At 34.6% G+C, this 16,128-nt stretch overlaps 1 protein-coding gene across 1 annotated transcript; it reads right to left on the bottom strand.

Moving 5' to 3' along the window:
- Nucleotides 1–4,426: 4,426 nt before the first annotated feature.
- On the bottom strand, nucleotides 4,427–16,128 carry LOC136799518 (integrin beta-1-like). The gene is made up of 21 exons (XM_067056232.1): nucleotides 16,022–16,128; nucleotides 15,625–15,701; nucleotides 13,873–13,965; nucleotides 13,703–13,766; nucleotides 13,330–13,461; nucleotides 13,044–13,137; nucleotides 10,787–10,901; nucleotides 10,573–10,662; nucleotides 10,301–10,387; nucleotides 9,357–9,434; nucleotides 8,737–8,832; nucleotides 8,410–8,505; nucleotides 7,473–7,666; nucleotides 6,898–7,192; nucleotides 6,574–6,661; nucleotides 6,322–6,437; nucleotides 5,953–6,039; nucleotides 5,569–5,788; nucleotides 5,258–5,379; nucleotides 4,911–4,967; nucleotides 4,427–4,571 (listed from the first exon to the last, which is right to left on the bottom strand). Exons 1-21 carry the CDS (start codon nucleotides 16,086–16,088, stop codon nucleotides 4,503–4,505), a joined length of 2,337 nt encoding a protein of 778 aa, XP_066912333.1. The 5' UTR covers nucleotides 16,089–16,128; the 3' UTR covers nucleotides 4,427–4,502.

Below are 16,128 nucleotides of genomic sequence, written 5' to 3'. Positions count from 1 at the left end.
TAAAACTACCTTCTCAGAGAGCTCACGAGCTTCTGATTGGTGTAATTTTATATCCAGCCATATTGTTATCATCACATTCGGCATGCTGAATATTTTTGGTGTTTTTCTCTTGTAAGACATGATATTTTGTAATTCTGTCAATATTTTTGTCAAAAATTGTCATTAAGTCATTAAAATGACAATTGAATAATTAATTAGTTTCATCCTTCTAAAACCACTCTCTTAGGGACCTCACAAGCTTCTGATTGGTGCCGTTTTATATCCATTCACACTATCTACATCACGTTCTGTATTATAAATATTTTTCGTTTTTTTGTCTGTTCTTGCATCATATTTTATGATTCTGTTAATATTTTTGTCAAAAATTGTCATTAAGACATTAAAATAATAACTGAATAATTAATTAGTTCCATCCTTCTAAAACCACTCTCTTAGGGTCTTTGCAAGCTTCTGTTTGGTTTCATTTTATATCCAGTCACACCATCCACATCACATTTTGCCTAATAAATATTTTTCGTGCTTTTGTCTTGCTAGGCATCATATTTTATGATTTTGTCATTATTTTTGTAAGTAAGTGTCACTATGTCAAAATAGGTTGTTATTCTATTCAATTGTCATTTTATAATATCTAAATAGCATGTATTACTTTTTTGTAATTTAATGCGCTATGTATTGATGTTATGTTATGTATCTGTTATGATCTTATTTTTTTTTCCGGTCTGCACTTTGTTGACCTGTGACCTGCGACCTGTGACCTGCGACCTGTGACCTGTGACCTGCGACCTGTGACCTGCGTTTTACACTAACCGGCTCCCACCTCTTATATATGGCAAATTCTAGGTGTAGCTCCCCCGCTCAGGCGGGGGAGGGGTGCGAGCCATAAATCCCTGTAACTAATGGGCAAGCACCCTGTTGCTAAGATGTTGGCTTGAAATTGAAAGTGAAACCACGCACTGTCACTGAAAACGAAAGTAAAATCGGTCTGCACTCCAAATCACGTAATCTTGACATGACGTCCTCCAGCTTTTTGGTCCCCCTAATATGAGCTAAAATCCCCCATCTGGCCTTCCCCCACACCTGTCTTTCAAAATCATGCTCCCCCAATTGGGAAATCCCCCTAGCCGTACTGTATAAGGGTTGCAAAGTGATGATCCAGACTCGCCTCAATTCGCAAGCTAATATAGCAAAAAAAAAGACTCTCAAAATCCCTAGAAAGACAGGCTCATAAGCCTGAATGCCCAAACACACCAGGAAGGTCTGTATTTACCCTAGTACTCCCCCCACTAGGTAGAGGACTGAATATACCCCCTATTCGCCTTTCTCTCCCCATCAAGCTTGAAATTTTCCCCCTTAAATTAAAATATCCACAAATATAAAGTATATTACATATGGACAGGTTCAGCACCCATTTATCATATTTCTGCCAAACCAAACGAGCATTTTTGTTCCGAAAATATTCATTTTTTCCACAAGTTGAAGTAGCTATATATAATAGACAAATTTTGCTTTATCAGCATCAGAATCAAAAGATATTTCTTACACACAGTTTTAAACCATCATCACAATGTGTGATGACATGTAAATTACATTGTCACACGTACATTGTATGTCATTATGTGAAGTGGTGTTAAAAGTGAAAAAAGCAGCCAAGCTGTCCCAGCTCTGTATGTCAATTTTCTGAATGCAAAACAGTCATCCACTTAACAAATTCCAGAGTGAGTGTCAATAATGTGATGAAGAGCTGTCACCACCCTGAACACTGTCACCAGTCGTCAAAGAAAGATGATGCTATTTTCACTTTAATGTGATTTTTCAAAAGGTATTTTGATTTTTTTGAAAAGTAAACTAATATCGATTAATCCGATATTTCCCCGTTTCTTTCCCGATAACGGGTCACTTTTGCGCGGGAAATATCTCGAAGCAAATAAAGCGCGGGAAACATTTAACATGGCGGCTAAGGTGACTTTTTGATAAATAACGAGATTTCTCCACAGATATCTGTAAAGCCCGAAGGGCTAGATAGGCAACTTTAAGCTTTCTCCAGCAAAAAAAAGTGAAGCAAAAATTTGACTTTTTAAATTTCGTGCCGATGGATAGGATCTAGCATTTTAATTGTTTTCGGAGCGCGAGATAAAAAAAAGTAGTCGGCAAACGCTATTTCACATCTCTCAAACCGGTGAAATTGCATATTTTAGTCACGTGACTTTGGTAAGAAATCCTTCCAAACCTAGGCTTCACTTTTCGATAAAACCCGCAAATCTAGCCCTTCGGGCTTTACAGATCTGTGGATTGCTCACGGGAATTTTTTGACCTGCATTCCGCGCGATCGTGTTTAATCGCCCGCGCGTGTACGCTCTGTGAATTCTGTCTGCTGTATATGGGTACTATATACTAGAAAAAGCTCCTCTCTTCATTCTTTTGAGAATTCAAGGAGATTGGAGAGTGTCCTAACCCCCCAGATGGAAATCCCTGCACTAGCAGGGTATACAATCCGTTTGCTGCAGTCCCACTTTAAAAAAGACTAAAGAGTCCTGAAAATCCCCTGAAAATCTCGATGAGTTATCGGCTCCCGCATGTTGGAAATGATCTAAAATCATTTGTTTAAGAAGTTAAATAAAATTATACAGGTCATTGCAAATAAAGAGATAACATTCTTAATCATTGTTCGATAATTTCATTATCTTGAGTGGCCGGCGGAGTGGATAAGGCGATGAGCTGTTAAATATGTGATAGTCATTTTTGAGCGTTCGAATCCTATACGGTGTAGACTGGAGTCGTTTATAATGGATGTAATACTAATAATAAACACAAATAATGATACGGGATTTAGTTTGTATAAACGACTGGAAGAATCCGGTGTTCCAGCCTTATAGATACCGGGCCTAGCTACGCAGAAACTTGCGTAGCGAGAAAACAATTTATTAAGCAACAACAAACTCTCAAAATAAAATCAACTCAAATGAAACATTTTTAACACACAAATCCACACACATTTTATTTTCAAGAACTTTTTTTGAGCGGGAAAAAAATTTAATTGCGATATTGACACTTTTTTTTTTTGTTTGGAGTTAGTGCACAAAGGTTTCTAGACGACTAAAATTTACTTTTTTGCTTTATTTCTAATATGTCTGAATTAGTCGTCTAGCTTGCTAGACTATATACGGTGCGTTGAAGTTTGTGTTATTTTGTCAGCATTGACCAACCTTTTTCTGGTTTTATGAGCTCTTATTGATATTTTTGGAAATTCCCGTTATATTTTTAAGAAACAAAAATTATATAAGTAGTGTCACCTCCCTCAGTGCCCAAGAAGGGTACTTTTTTGTCTTTACACGACACGCACTGGGCGAAATAAGAGATTTCCAATCCTGGAAATATCTTGAAAATATGATATTATTTCCACATACTTTTGTAAATATGGAAATATGACTTTTCTATATTTCTAAAGTTGTGGAAATATCATATTTCATGATTTCCAATTCTGAAATTCAATGAAACGTCATATTTTCCAATTTTTGGAAATATCATATTTCCAAAAGTGAGAAAGAGGTTTGAGTGGCCAAATATTTTGAGTTGTGTGACTAAATAAACAAATCCCTTATCCCTTTATCAATCTCGACCTAAATAAATATATATATAATATATATTTTTTGGCGAGAGGAAAATTTTTTTAGAACTGGGTCGGGGGAAATGACAATTCAATACTTGATCGGATCGGACTAAATAGACAAAGATTTTCTCCTATTTTTCCCTGATTAGGTAACTCTAGGTTCTATAATACGTCATGAAAACAAGTACTCGCTGGCTAACATGTTTGGGGCGCTGATTCTATAGTTATATTCAACTTAAATTCTTATAAGGAAAATGGTTAGTCTCACCTTACCACGCATACTCTTAATGCTTCAATATGATAAGCACGCATCGGGAAAACACACTATTTTTGTGAAATCTCTTGCACTGTTTTAAGGATGTATATATCTTGGACAGCGAGGAAAGAGAAACAAAGAGATTTTATAACGAGTTCGAATTCTTTTGTATGGAAAATACAAGTAGAAAGAATATAATTACATAATATAAGAAAGTTCTATAAACAATTTGAAAGTATGCATTGATCTAGACAGTAATAAGATAAGTTAACCCAAGAGTACAAAGGGAGAAGGCTATTTAATCATACTCGTTGTACCACACATTACAAGTGAAAGCATTATAAGAGCAATAACTCAAATCGGCCTTAAAGCGTAACAAATATTGGTGACATCGGGTTTTTATCAAGTTTTCATGCCAAACTCCTTCTTGTTATGTCTCCTGTTTAAATTTATCCCCATCTAAAAATTAGAAAATTCTACTAACCTGAACGTTATCAAAATTAAATTAATATTCATATTATAAAAGAGACGAAAGGTAAAATTTATAAGAGATATAATAAAAATTCAATAGAGAAAATATTCACAAAGATTTTAGAAAAATACCAAAATATATATAAAAACATTATTAACAAAAAAAAATTATTTGTGACCAGCGTAGGTTGGGTTTTGATATTCTTGTTTGGCACCCTTGTAAATGGGATTTTCAGCCTGAAATAACAAGATAGAGGTAAAAAAATACGATAGGCGCTATGTGATGGATGCGAGGTGGGTAACTTAATAATTCAAAATATTCCTCGTTGATGTTAAACTTAATAATTCAAAATACCGTCTCAAAAAAACTCGAATAAGCACAAAACTATTATCGCAATTACAATGAAGTCAGGGGAACTAAGGATTCTCAAATTTAGATGAATAAAGTTCTGGTGCTCATTTTCAGAAATAGCGAAGGAAAATTACGGCAACCTTTGTAACAAGTTACAAGCTCTGTTTCATGCAAAAATCAGTCGATCCTCTATCATCACTTTAATGACATGATTGATTTCTTACCTTTTCCCATTTCGATTTCATTCTGTCATTTTCAAACTTGTGGTATTCATATTTGTCCTGAAATGCAAAAACGATTAGAAATAACAGCCATTCAAAAAAAGACGATTTCTTCTAAATAATCTAAAATGCAGCCATAAACCAGACAGTGGCTGTATAAAGCTGTATTAGCAAGCAAATACATCAATACCTAAGTGATATCCATGAGGATATCTTTAATTTTGAGCATTCTAAAAAGTGATAAGCAAAGCGGGAAAGGGCTCGTCTTGTTTGAGCTTCCTAAAGATTTCATAATCCACATATCTGGAAAGGAAAGAACTTATCGGGACAAAGCAAATGGTCAAACTTACAAATCCAGTGACGACCAGCTTCCAGATGATCAACAACAACAAACCAACTAAAACAATACCAGCAATCGTACCCAAAACGATTACCAAGATCTTTGTCTCCTCCGTCAATTTCTGACTGCATTCTAAACAGCAAAACATATGGAGGTTGGATGAATATCAATCACTCCATGATATTGATGAATAAATAACTTGTAGGACTAGATTGTGAATTCTTCGATATAAGAGCTATTATTGTAACCATTGCAATAGGAGTTTTGGGTAAATTTTGTAAGTTTTTCGAAGACAATACTGAGTTTTAGTAAATTGCTTACTTCTTTCCTTGACAACAAGGACCGTTTCGTTTTCGCTACCAAAATTCTTCTCGAAATTAAAAACAGTCAGACAGCCATCATCATTATAAACACAATTGGGTTCGGTTTCGTTGACAAATTTGATATTGAGGCTGCAATCACTACAATCGTCTTTGATGCATTTTTGGAAAGCTTGATATAACACACATGCCGCGTGGTTGTCACACTTCTCCGGACAAGCCTGATAAAAGTAAGTCAAAGTATATTAAAGACCTTGAAGAAAACTAAAATGAAGAAATTGAATTGCCACATAAAGTTCTCTCTGGCAAGGGAAGAGTAGCGGGCTCCCCCGGCTATTAGGTACCCGAAAGTACAAGGGTGAGGAACAATTTCAGGTGTACTTACGATACATTTTTCGCAATGTTTTCCTTCATAGCCTCCGTTGCAATTGCAAATACCACAATTACATTCTCCTTTGCCACTACACTCGACCTATGAAGGCAAATAAATCATATACAATTTTTGATATACAGAGGTAGAGTTTGATAACTATTTTTTCTAAAGTAGGATGCGATATTTTTCAACATAATTCACGCTCTTATTTGGAAAACAAAGCGATACTAGAGGCGACTTTGGTATGACAGTCGATGTTAGTAAGACCGGAATTCTATAAAACCGGGCAACAACCACTCCCTTTTTAAATTCACACTATACGATTGAGGAAATTATGTCATTCTGAGACTGAATAGATAACAAGGCGTGAGTCTAACTTACGCCATTTTTATCGCTACATTGTTTGTCAGCGATTGTACAGTTGACTTCTCCACAGTTTTGACCAATGAAAGGCTCGTTGCAAACACATTTGTTACAAACACAGATACCACGATCAGCTATAATAAAAAGGATGAATCAAAATAATCTTTGATTGAGCGTATTTTGCTCAAAAAACAACTAAATCGCCTTTGGTGCTCCTGATAAAGAATAAAAAGAAAAAAATATTTGAAGAGAGGAAGATTGAACACATACCACCACCGCAAACTTCTCCCTTATGATAATCACAACCAAAGTTTGTACATTGACAATATTTACCACTCACAATATTTGTTGGTATGTCCTGTAAAGAAATGAAGCGAAACACTGGATGGTGAGCCTGATATTGAATGAGAATTTTCACAAAGATGCAAATAATGTGTCAACGTACGTAGTCAGAAACTGACACGTTGTCTCGTTCATAACTCAAGAACTTGGGATTCTGTAATGCTGCTGAATGTATAAATTTTTGGTTCACGTTGAGTTAAAAATTGAAAAAGAAGAAGAAAAGTAGCCAGAGAGAAGAGCACACCAGCTTACCTGTCTATGACAGACACATTTTCCACAGACGCAATTTCCCATACCACTACACACCGTCTCTGTGGTGTTGTTTGGTTTACACTCTTTATCGCTGAGTTTTGTGAAGCCATCACACTGACATTGTTCACCATACCGTCCTTCAGGGCAATAACAAATTCCACATTGGAATGTGCCAGTACCGTTACATTTGACAGAGTTTTCTTCGCGCATGTTGGGTAGGGTTTCACATGGGCATTGACAGATGAGCTCTACATCAACCTTGACCTCGCCGAATCCAGGAATGTTGATGTTGAAGCTAAATAAAAAGAAGAAAAATAAAATGCTCTTCTTCTGGTGTGAGAAAACTTACAACGGATTTTTAAATTTCTAATAAAGTCTAAGCTAAAATCAATTTGATGAAAAGTGGAATATGTTAATTACGGACACGAAACGTTGCTAAGTACAAATTATAGTATTCCCCCCTACCTGGTTGCTATTTGACGCTGAAGATGCGTCATTTTGCCACCATTAAAAATTCAAATTAAAAGTAAAGGCAAATTGTAAATGAAAAAAGACTTTGGTCAAAGGGATCTTACGTTCGGTCACCTTTCTTGGACAGGTCGATGGGACATTGAGTGGCAGTGAGAGTGACGGAGAACTCGACTTCTTGCTCGATCTTCACATCTGTACATGTATCATCACCGTCTGGTGAGTCGCACACTTTCGGTTTGTACTCCACTCGAATGTTGTCAACGGGATCATTAGATAGACGAACTGTTTGGAGAATAGCCTGACAGAGAACGGGAGATGAAAACCAGGATAATGTACCATCATTTAAAAGCAGCTAGGCTATATGGAAGAGTAAGTTAAGCACCACCTTGGTCAGTCTTGACAATTGTTCAGTTATAATTCAATGAGACATGGCCAACTTATTAGTACTAGTAATCGTATGGTTTGGAGTGCAATTAACGATTAATCACGAGTAACAAAGGAGAGAATAGTAATTTGCAAGAGTTCGAAGGACGAGTGCAAATTACGGTATTTTCTCCTTTGTTACGAGTGATTAATCGTTAATTGCACGACAAAACATACGATTCCGAGGTAATCGACAGTAAATAGTTTTGAAAAAGAATCTTTTTCTAACTTTTATATTTTTGTAAACATTCGAAAACCTCCTTTTTTTCTTTTGTTTAAAAAGAAAACATTGCAGTGTAATTTTTCTTTGTTTTCAATTAAAAGAAGCTATTGTAACGTAAAATTTCTTTGTTTTTATTATATAGTAAAAAGTAGAAAAAAGTCTCTGACACAGGACTTGGGAGAGAAAAGAATAAGGGGACAAAACTGTCCCCCCGCCGAAGAGTGCAAAAAGTTAACGATTAATTGCACTCCTCTAAACCAATCAGATTCGAGTAATTTTGCACGGCTGACGATTACTTATATTATACACCCTAATACACCGAGAGTAGCTAGTGATATTCCTCATTTAAGAAGCATCGAAATTTCTGGAATGTTAAGGTTCCCTCTCTTCTTTACCTTATAACTGTCTCTGATCAAATTGACGATGTTGTCAGAGTTTCCAGATAGTTCACCAATTGATGATCCGATATCTTTCCATTGGTTACTGATTTTCTAAGGAAAGCGAAAACGACATCTGTTTTGAGTTTCAATCTTGAAATATAGCGAGAGCTCTGCGACTCAAGAGTACGGGAATGTATACAACTTTATAAATTACATAAAATTAGAGTATCAAGTTTTGTATTATGGAATCGATGGTGCACTGGTATCAGATACAAGAGAAAGAAATACACTCAACATTGAATAGAGGAAAAATAGATTCTACAACAATGAGTAAAAACTTACGTTGTACGTATCAACAACATCTCCTGTCACTGCGAAAATTGGAATAATTTTGTTCTCCTTCAGTTTGGCACGAACTTGTGATAGTGATGGATAGTCCTGACAAAAAAGTATTCATTACAGTCATACAGCTAACCCTAAGTTGTATTTGGGCCCTGGGTAGCTAGTAGAAAATTCATATGATTCTGAGTGTTAAGTTCATTATTCGAGAGAGTAGTGCTTATTCTGAAATATCAAAGAAACACCTTTCTTGGAAAATAAATGGAAAGAATCAATTCATTTCCCTCGGAAAATACAATCAAGGAGCTTCTTTAAAATGTTTAAATAAACGAGAAAGAGATTGATATCTTTGACACCAAAGTCTTCACAACCTTCACAATACAGAAAAATAAGAGAAATCTTTGGGAAATTTGCCTGCAGACAGGAAAATCGCTAAGACATTAGAATTTTTCAAAAATTTGAGTATGTTTTTAAAGTGTGATAATAATGCTCAAAAGGGAGAGCCTTAAATAAAGATTTTGCTGTCTGTTTGTTTTAAGATTTTCCATTCTTGCTTATTATAGAGGACAAGAAATTTTTCAATGAGAAGAAGATATAGCTAGAAAGACTGTTCAAAATCTTACCATTGTGTTGGATTCAGTGTAGCGCCCTTGAGCATCCAGATGACATTCTCCATCGTTTGGAATAACAATACCACCCAACTACAGGGTGAAAAAAAAAGTTAAAAAACATCATAACAGGCAAAACAGAGCCTTAAAAGTTTTGTTTTTAAATATCGTTTTCTTACTCATCAATTTTAATTTATAAGCTTTTTCACATTGGATTGACACGGATGTGGAGTAAGATTGGTCAGAAAGAGGGGAGGAATATTTTTTTTGCTTATATCAGCATAATATAACAATAGTAAGACACTGTCCTGATATGAGATATGTGTCTGATATGAAACGAAAACACTTATGTAAAAAATAAAACCTTTAATGCAAGAGCTGTCCTTAGCCCTTTAAGTGCCGATGTCGTATATATACGACATGGGCTATATAGGAGGGCGAAGCCCTCCTGTAATGCCCAGTTTGAGTTAGAAATCGTTATTTTTGGTCGAACTCGTAGGAATTAGATTGTCCTTTATGGTCAAGCAAAAAAAAATTCAAAAGTGAGTCTTTCCAGCGAAATTTTAAGCAAAAAAGTCAAAAAAATGCAAAAAATTGACAAAAATTCACTTTTTTGAGATTCTGACCGTTTTTTGACTATTTTTGGTCAACGAGTGATCCAAGAACCTCCAAATTTGGCCCTGTTTTACTTTATTCTGTCTTCTAGTGAATTGATTTGAAATTTTACCACTGGGCACCTTTTCATCAGCTATATACGAGCTTCTAATTCCTTCTAGATCAGGAGATATAAGCCCTTAAAGTTTGAACTAGCGATTTTTTAAAAAAAACTTAGAAAAAAGGACCCTGGCACTCAAAGGGTTAGTTTGAATGAGGATTAAATAATTTAGCATTGCATTTCATTCAAGTACAAGATAACAAAGAAGGGGCTGCGAGTTTTATCAGCAAACAAATATTTTTACCTTTCCATCTCCTGAGATATGAGGCAGAGCGTCTGTAACAAATACAACAAGCCTCCGAGCTCTATCTTTTTCAGGCCATTGTAATATCTGTTGAGTAAAAAAAGCAAAACTTATTAAAAAAAAGATGCTGAAGGCAAACACCTTTTGTATCTTTGATCGAGTCTAGTTCCTAATCTAAAGAAAATATCGTCTACTTGTAGAGCTAATTTGTTAACCAATGATCTGAAATAGTAGGATATCAATGTTTCTGGTGGTATTTCATTACAAGTTACCTTTTCGCAAGTAGCAACTTGCATCAAACCGTCCATTCCTCCTTCTGGGGTGTCCAAATTTCCTGAAATAATTTGCTTTTTCACAGCAGCCTGAAAAAGCAAAAGAAAGCTATAAGGTTTGTTTGATAATATGTTGTTGTCCTAGCTCAGCAAAACGTTGCAAAACTTCTTTCACCAGCCTGATATTTTTTTAAATTCATCAAACATCACTAACCTCAAAGGCTTGAGCATCTTTACTAAAATTGAAGACATGTCGATAACCAAAAGTAGGTACACAAAACCCTTGGAAATTCCCGTTCTTGTCATTTGCACGGGTACAAGGACGATCTCTAAGAAAAAAGATTACATGAAATTTCATTTTTTGTTTAAATTTATTGCAGAAGAAAAATTATAGATGAATTTGGAACCCTTATTTTGGGGCATTGATGCTTTAGACTATTTTTATATCACTGATCTAGAATTCTCGACAAACAGTTAATGACTTTAAGGAATTACCTCCTAGTGCACATAAAGAGAAAGGAGTTTACAACGAAAAGCTTTCAACAAAAAAGCTTGTTATTGTGTCCCATTTTTGGCCCAAAATTCTTTTATCGAAAATCGGGCTCCGTCACATTCGAGGGTTTACGATTTTGATTCTTTGTGCATATCAGAAAAATTGAATAAGCCAATCTGGAGAAAAGCTCGAACGAACGAACGAACGAACGAACGAACGAACGAACGAACGAACGAACGAACGAACGAACGAACGAACGAACGAACGAACAAACGAACGAATAATTTATAGGACCTCCATCGGTGTAGGTCCAACAAGCAACATGCTGAATGGACCTACCTGTTGATCAAAATCAGATAAAAGTAGGTGTTCTACATTTTACTATTGGTATTGAGCAAACACAATAAGTTTTAGAACAATGCAAAAACGTCTGATTTATTTTCTTTTATCATTGTGTAACTTGGTCGTCTTTTTTTGAAAATTTTATGACAAAAAAGAATTTTCCGAGAAAAATTACTTCAGCCACATTTTAGGGTACCTTGCACTCTATCTTTCTGCCAAAAATCAGGAAAAACTAATGAAGCAATTTTGCACAAAGTCCAAAAAACCTTATTTTTAGGTAGTTTTTGGCCCAAATTTGCCCCCCCAAAATTTTTTTCAAAAATCGGGCTCCGTCACTGTTCAGGCATTGCTATTTTGTATCATTGTGCAAAAAATTAAAAAAAACTAATGAGCCAATTCTGAGAAAATCTGCTAACAGGAAAATGGTAAAAGGGAATTTCCCCAAAAAAGCGAAAATCCGTATTTGACGACGAAAAAAAATTTTCCGAGAAAAATTACTTCAGCCAAATTTTAGGGTACCTTGCACTCTATCTTTCTGCCAAAAATCAGGAAAAACTAATGAAGCAATTTTGCACAAAGTCCAAAAAACCTTATTTTTAGGTAGTTTTTGGCCCAAATTTGGCCCCCAAAATTTTTTTTCAAAAATCGGGCTCGTCACTTTTCAGGCATTGCCATTTTGTATCATTGTGCAAAAAATAAAAAAAAACTAATGAGCCAATCCCGAGGAGAAAGCTGCTAACAGGAAAATGGTAAAAGGGAATTTCCCCAAAAAAGCGAAAATCCGTATTTGACGACGAAAAAAAATTTTCTGAGAAAAATTACTTCAGCCACATTTTAGGGTACCTTGCACTCTATCTTTCTGCCAAAAATCAGGAAAAAACTAATGAAGCAATTTTGCACACAAAGTCCAAAAAACCTTATTTTTAGGTAGTTTTTGGCCCAAATTTGGCCCCCAAAATTTTTTTTCAAAAATCGGGCTCCGTCACTTTTCAGGCATTGCCATTTTGTATCATTGTGCAAAAAATAAAAATAAACTAATGAGCCAATCCCGAGAAAAGCTGCTAACAGGAAAATGGTTAAAAGGGGAATTTCCCCAAAAAAAGCGACAATCCGTATTTGACGACGAAAAACATTTTTCCGAGAAAAATTACTTCAGCCACATTTTAGGGTACCTTGCACTCTATCTTTCTGCCAAAAATCAGAAAAAACTAATGAAGCAATTTTGCACCAAGTCCAAAAAACCTTATTTTTAGGTAGTTTTTGGCCCAAATTTGCGAAAATCCGTATTTGACGACGAAAAAAAAATTTCCGAGAAAAATTACTTCAGCCACATTTTAGGGTACCTTGCACTCTATCTTTCTGCCAAAAATCAGGAAAAACTAATGAAGCAAATTTGCACCAAGTCCAAAAAAACCTTATTTTTAGGTAGTTTTTGGCCAAATTGCCCCCCAAAATTTCTTTTCAAAAATCGGGCTCCGTCACTTTTCAGGCATTGCCATTTTGTATCATTGTGCAAAAAATTAAAAAAAACTAATGAGCCAATCCCGAGAAAAGCTTGTAACAGACGAACGGACAACGGTCAAATTAAAGGACCTCCCGGTAGGTCCAAAAAAGTAGTACAAACGACCATGCTTACTTTTTATTAACTTGTATAAAAGGGGCAACCGTCTTGTCTACGAAAGAGCCAAAACCAAGCTTGTATTTTGTCGTGATTGTTCCAATTTCAGCAGCTGAAAAATAATTGATTGAATTGTATAATAGTACCTATTAACTTCATTTTGTTCTTGGAATGCATATTAGTTCAAATAGTAATTGATTCTTTTCTAAAAAGTCTCCTATCAAGATAATCTGTTTCAACATTTTGCCATTGATTCTTTTCTAAAAAGTCTCCAATCTTCTCAATAAATGTATGTTCTAATTACCAATTTTTGTGCCAAGCGATTGTAGTTTTTCTAAATCATCTTCCATAGATTTTGACATGTCCATAAGGTAATAAAGGTTGACTGGAAAGTTCTTTGCAGGTGTCACTTTGATGCTAAATGTTTTGGGCGCACCTGAAAATTGTTACAAAGTCAAGAAAATAAAAATCTTTTTGAAACCGCAGAAAATGGTTTTCCTTCAAGTGAGGGAAATCCTTCTACTTTTCAACATTCTGAAGGAACACCAGAGCCTTTTGGTTTTTTCCACCAAAGGAGAACAACGTTTCTGATTTGATGTCCAAGCTAGAAAACAGTGATACAAAGATGATCGAGATGATATGGGAGTTGCATAAAATCAGTGCTCAAAATGCATTACCTGGTCGAAGCTTTAATTTGACTTCTTTTGGACGAACTTGAAGTGTTGCATCATTCGTAACTACCTGTGAATGTGACAGAAGAAATAAAATAAAACACCATAAATTTACAGTCAAATTTATTGAAGTTTTTCATTAAAAAAAAAAGGTTTTATCAAGGAGGACTACCAACCTTCACTTCACCTTGTACATTCATTATATCTTTACAATCTTTCAAGTTAGAGGGAAGATCACATCTTGGTTGTTGCACTGTTGATGTAAAGTTCTAGTAAGAGAAAAAAAACAACAACATCGTTAAAATTTATTTTGCTGCTGTTTAAACATAAACGATTTTTTTGGATAAATACTCAGCAAAATAATTATAGCTTACCCAATTCATACATATACTACAAAGGAAAGGCTCTTGAACCACTTCATAATAAAAGTCAGTTACCAGACCACTAAATCACAACAACCGTCAATGATCATCTATCAGAACATAACAGTCAAGAATAGAGACAAATTTATAATAAACAGAAACCACAATCTCTGAAAAAAAATACAAATACCTATGCAGCCTCCTTGATGCGAGTGAGGACAACAACCATCACAGAACCCTTACTATTATCACTAAAAACAAGCTACAAACATCATTCTTCAATAAAAAGCTGACATTACCTACTTAAGCCTACATCGAACCCATATTTCTAATAAAATAGCAAAATCTAGAGTGTGGTTTTTTTATACATCACCATATCAACGGCCCAGAGAGAAACCAAAAAAAACATGGATAAGTTACTAATTAAAAACGACTTTAAGAATCTGAACTTAAGCTGGGAAAGATGCAATGGATATTGCTGGAGGCAAGAAAGAATGGCAATATCATTATCCATGGATAATCACTGTCTTTTATCCACCACCTCACTTCTCCTTTCTGTTATCTGCCCCACTGTGAATTTATAACAATTCATCATTTGTTCTTTTCTCATAGTTTCTCAAGTACATTTTGTGAAATAATACCAGTAATGTAAAGTCTATTTCAAATTAGCTGGCAGTGTTTTTTCAAACCTCAATAACTTTTTGATAGAATTTGAATTAAGTAGCGATTGTGTTTGTTGAAAAGACAAACAAGAGTGGATTATTGTCATAAAGAAAAAACTCAAAAAAGATCAGAAAATGAAGATAGAAAATGAAGAGGAAGAAATCAACTTCTTCAATGATTGTGCTATAATTATCCTTTTCACACGAGTGATTCTTTGATCTTAGAACATCATTAATGTTAAAAAAATTTTCAAAAAAATTTATTCCATCAAAGATATGGTCCAAAAAGCAACAAAAAAGAGTCTTTTTTTAAGTCAACCAGGGCAAAGTTTTAAGCTGTATTTTTTTCTGTATCTTTTTTTGCATCTATGATATTCTAAGATTGAAGAGATTCTGATACAAAAATGAAGATCATAACATTTCTTCTTCTTCATTTTTCATATCTTTGTTTTTCCATCCATTCTTTTTTGATAATATTCCACTCCGAATAATCTTTTTAACAAGCACAAAACTGCAAACTAATTCAAATTCTATCAAAAGTTATTGAAGTTTGAAAAACACTACATGTTTTTTTTTAAGAAACTGGTTTTATCAAGCAGCCTCAATGTTTCCTAAGAAATCGGCCTTTTGAGCCTTAAATGTTTCTTACATGTTTCTAAACTTTTTGACATAATCAGCCTCATGGAAGGCTGAATTGGAAGGTTCTTAAAAGAAACCGAATTAAAAAATGTTATTTTCTCATTCTCAGCCTCAGCATGTTTCTTAGATGTTTCTTAGATTTTAGGCATTCTGAGCCTCATGTTTCTTAAAAGTGTGTTTCTTAAAAAAAAAACATGTACCAGCTAATTTGAAATAGACTGTAGTAATTTTTTTTACAGAAAAACCGAATGAATTAAATGAATACCTCATCTTTGCACCAACTGCAACTTCCACTTGATCTTAAACAACTGCCGCAATCAGTATTTGGAGTACATACATTGTCTGCGTAAGAAAGTAGTATAGTTGGTTACTGTAAAACCCAGCTTACAGAACCCCCTATTAATAAATTGATTTGATGGGAAAATTACAAAAAAATATTATCTAATATCTTCTTTTATTAATCAATCATTTTCCTCATGCCATTGGTTGTATTTTTGCTTTTTTGCGCGACTTTTGAGCATAATTCTAATGAATTTTTGAAAATGCAGGATACCCAGCAGGACAAAGTGACTATGTAAATTATTTCTGGCACACCAAGTAAACCAAAGTCTATAACTAAAACTATGTAAAATTTGATGAATCTAATTAAAGTAAACACTTACCATCTGAATGAATTATGGAGAAAATATTAACCAGCAAAAGAGTGCGCCAAATAATGTTTATTTTCATTTTTAAATAAATTAAATTCTAAAATCAGAAGACAAAATTT

Source organism: Clytia hemisphaerica, unplaced genomic scaffold, assembly GCF_902728285.1.
Source record: "Clytia hemisphaerica strain Z4C2 unplaced genomic scaffold, Clytia hemisphaerica genome assembly, whole genome shotgun sequence".
Classification (NCBI taxonomy): Eukaryota; Metazoa; Cnidaria; class Hydrozoa; order Leptothecata; family Clytiidae; genus Clytia; species Clytia hemisphaerica.
The sequence above is the reverse complement of the archived record's forward strand: the minus strand, read 5'-3'. Positions and strand labels throughout refer to the sequence as shown.

Coding starts and splice junctions, on each gene's coding strand:
- LOC136799518 (XM_067056232.1), bottom strand. CDS start 16,088: ATGAAAATAAACATTATTTGGCGCACTCTTTTGCTGGTTAATATTTTC. Junction 13,138..13,329: donor ATCGCTTGGCACAAAAATTG/GTAATTAGAACA, acceptor ATTATTTTTCAG/CTGCTGAAATTGGAACAATC. Junction 8,833..9,356: donor ACACTGAATCCAACACAATG/GTAAGATTTTGA, acceptor CTTTTTTGTCAG/GACTATCCATCACTATCACA.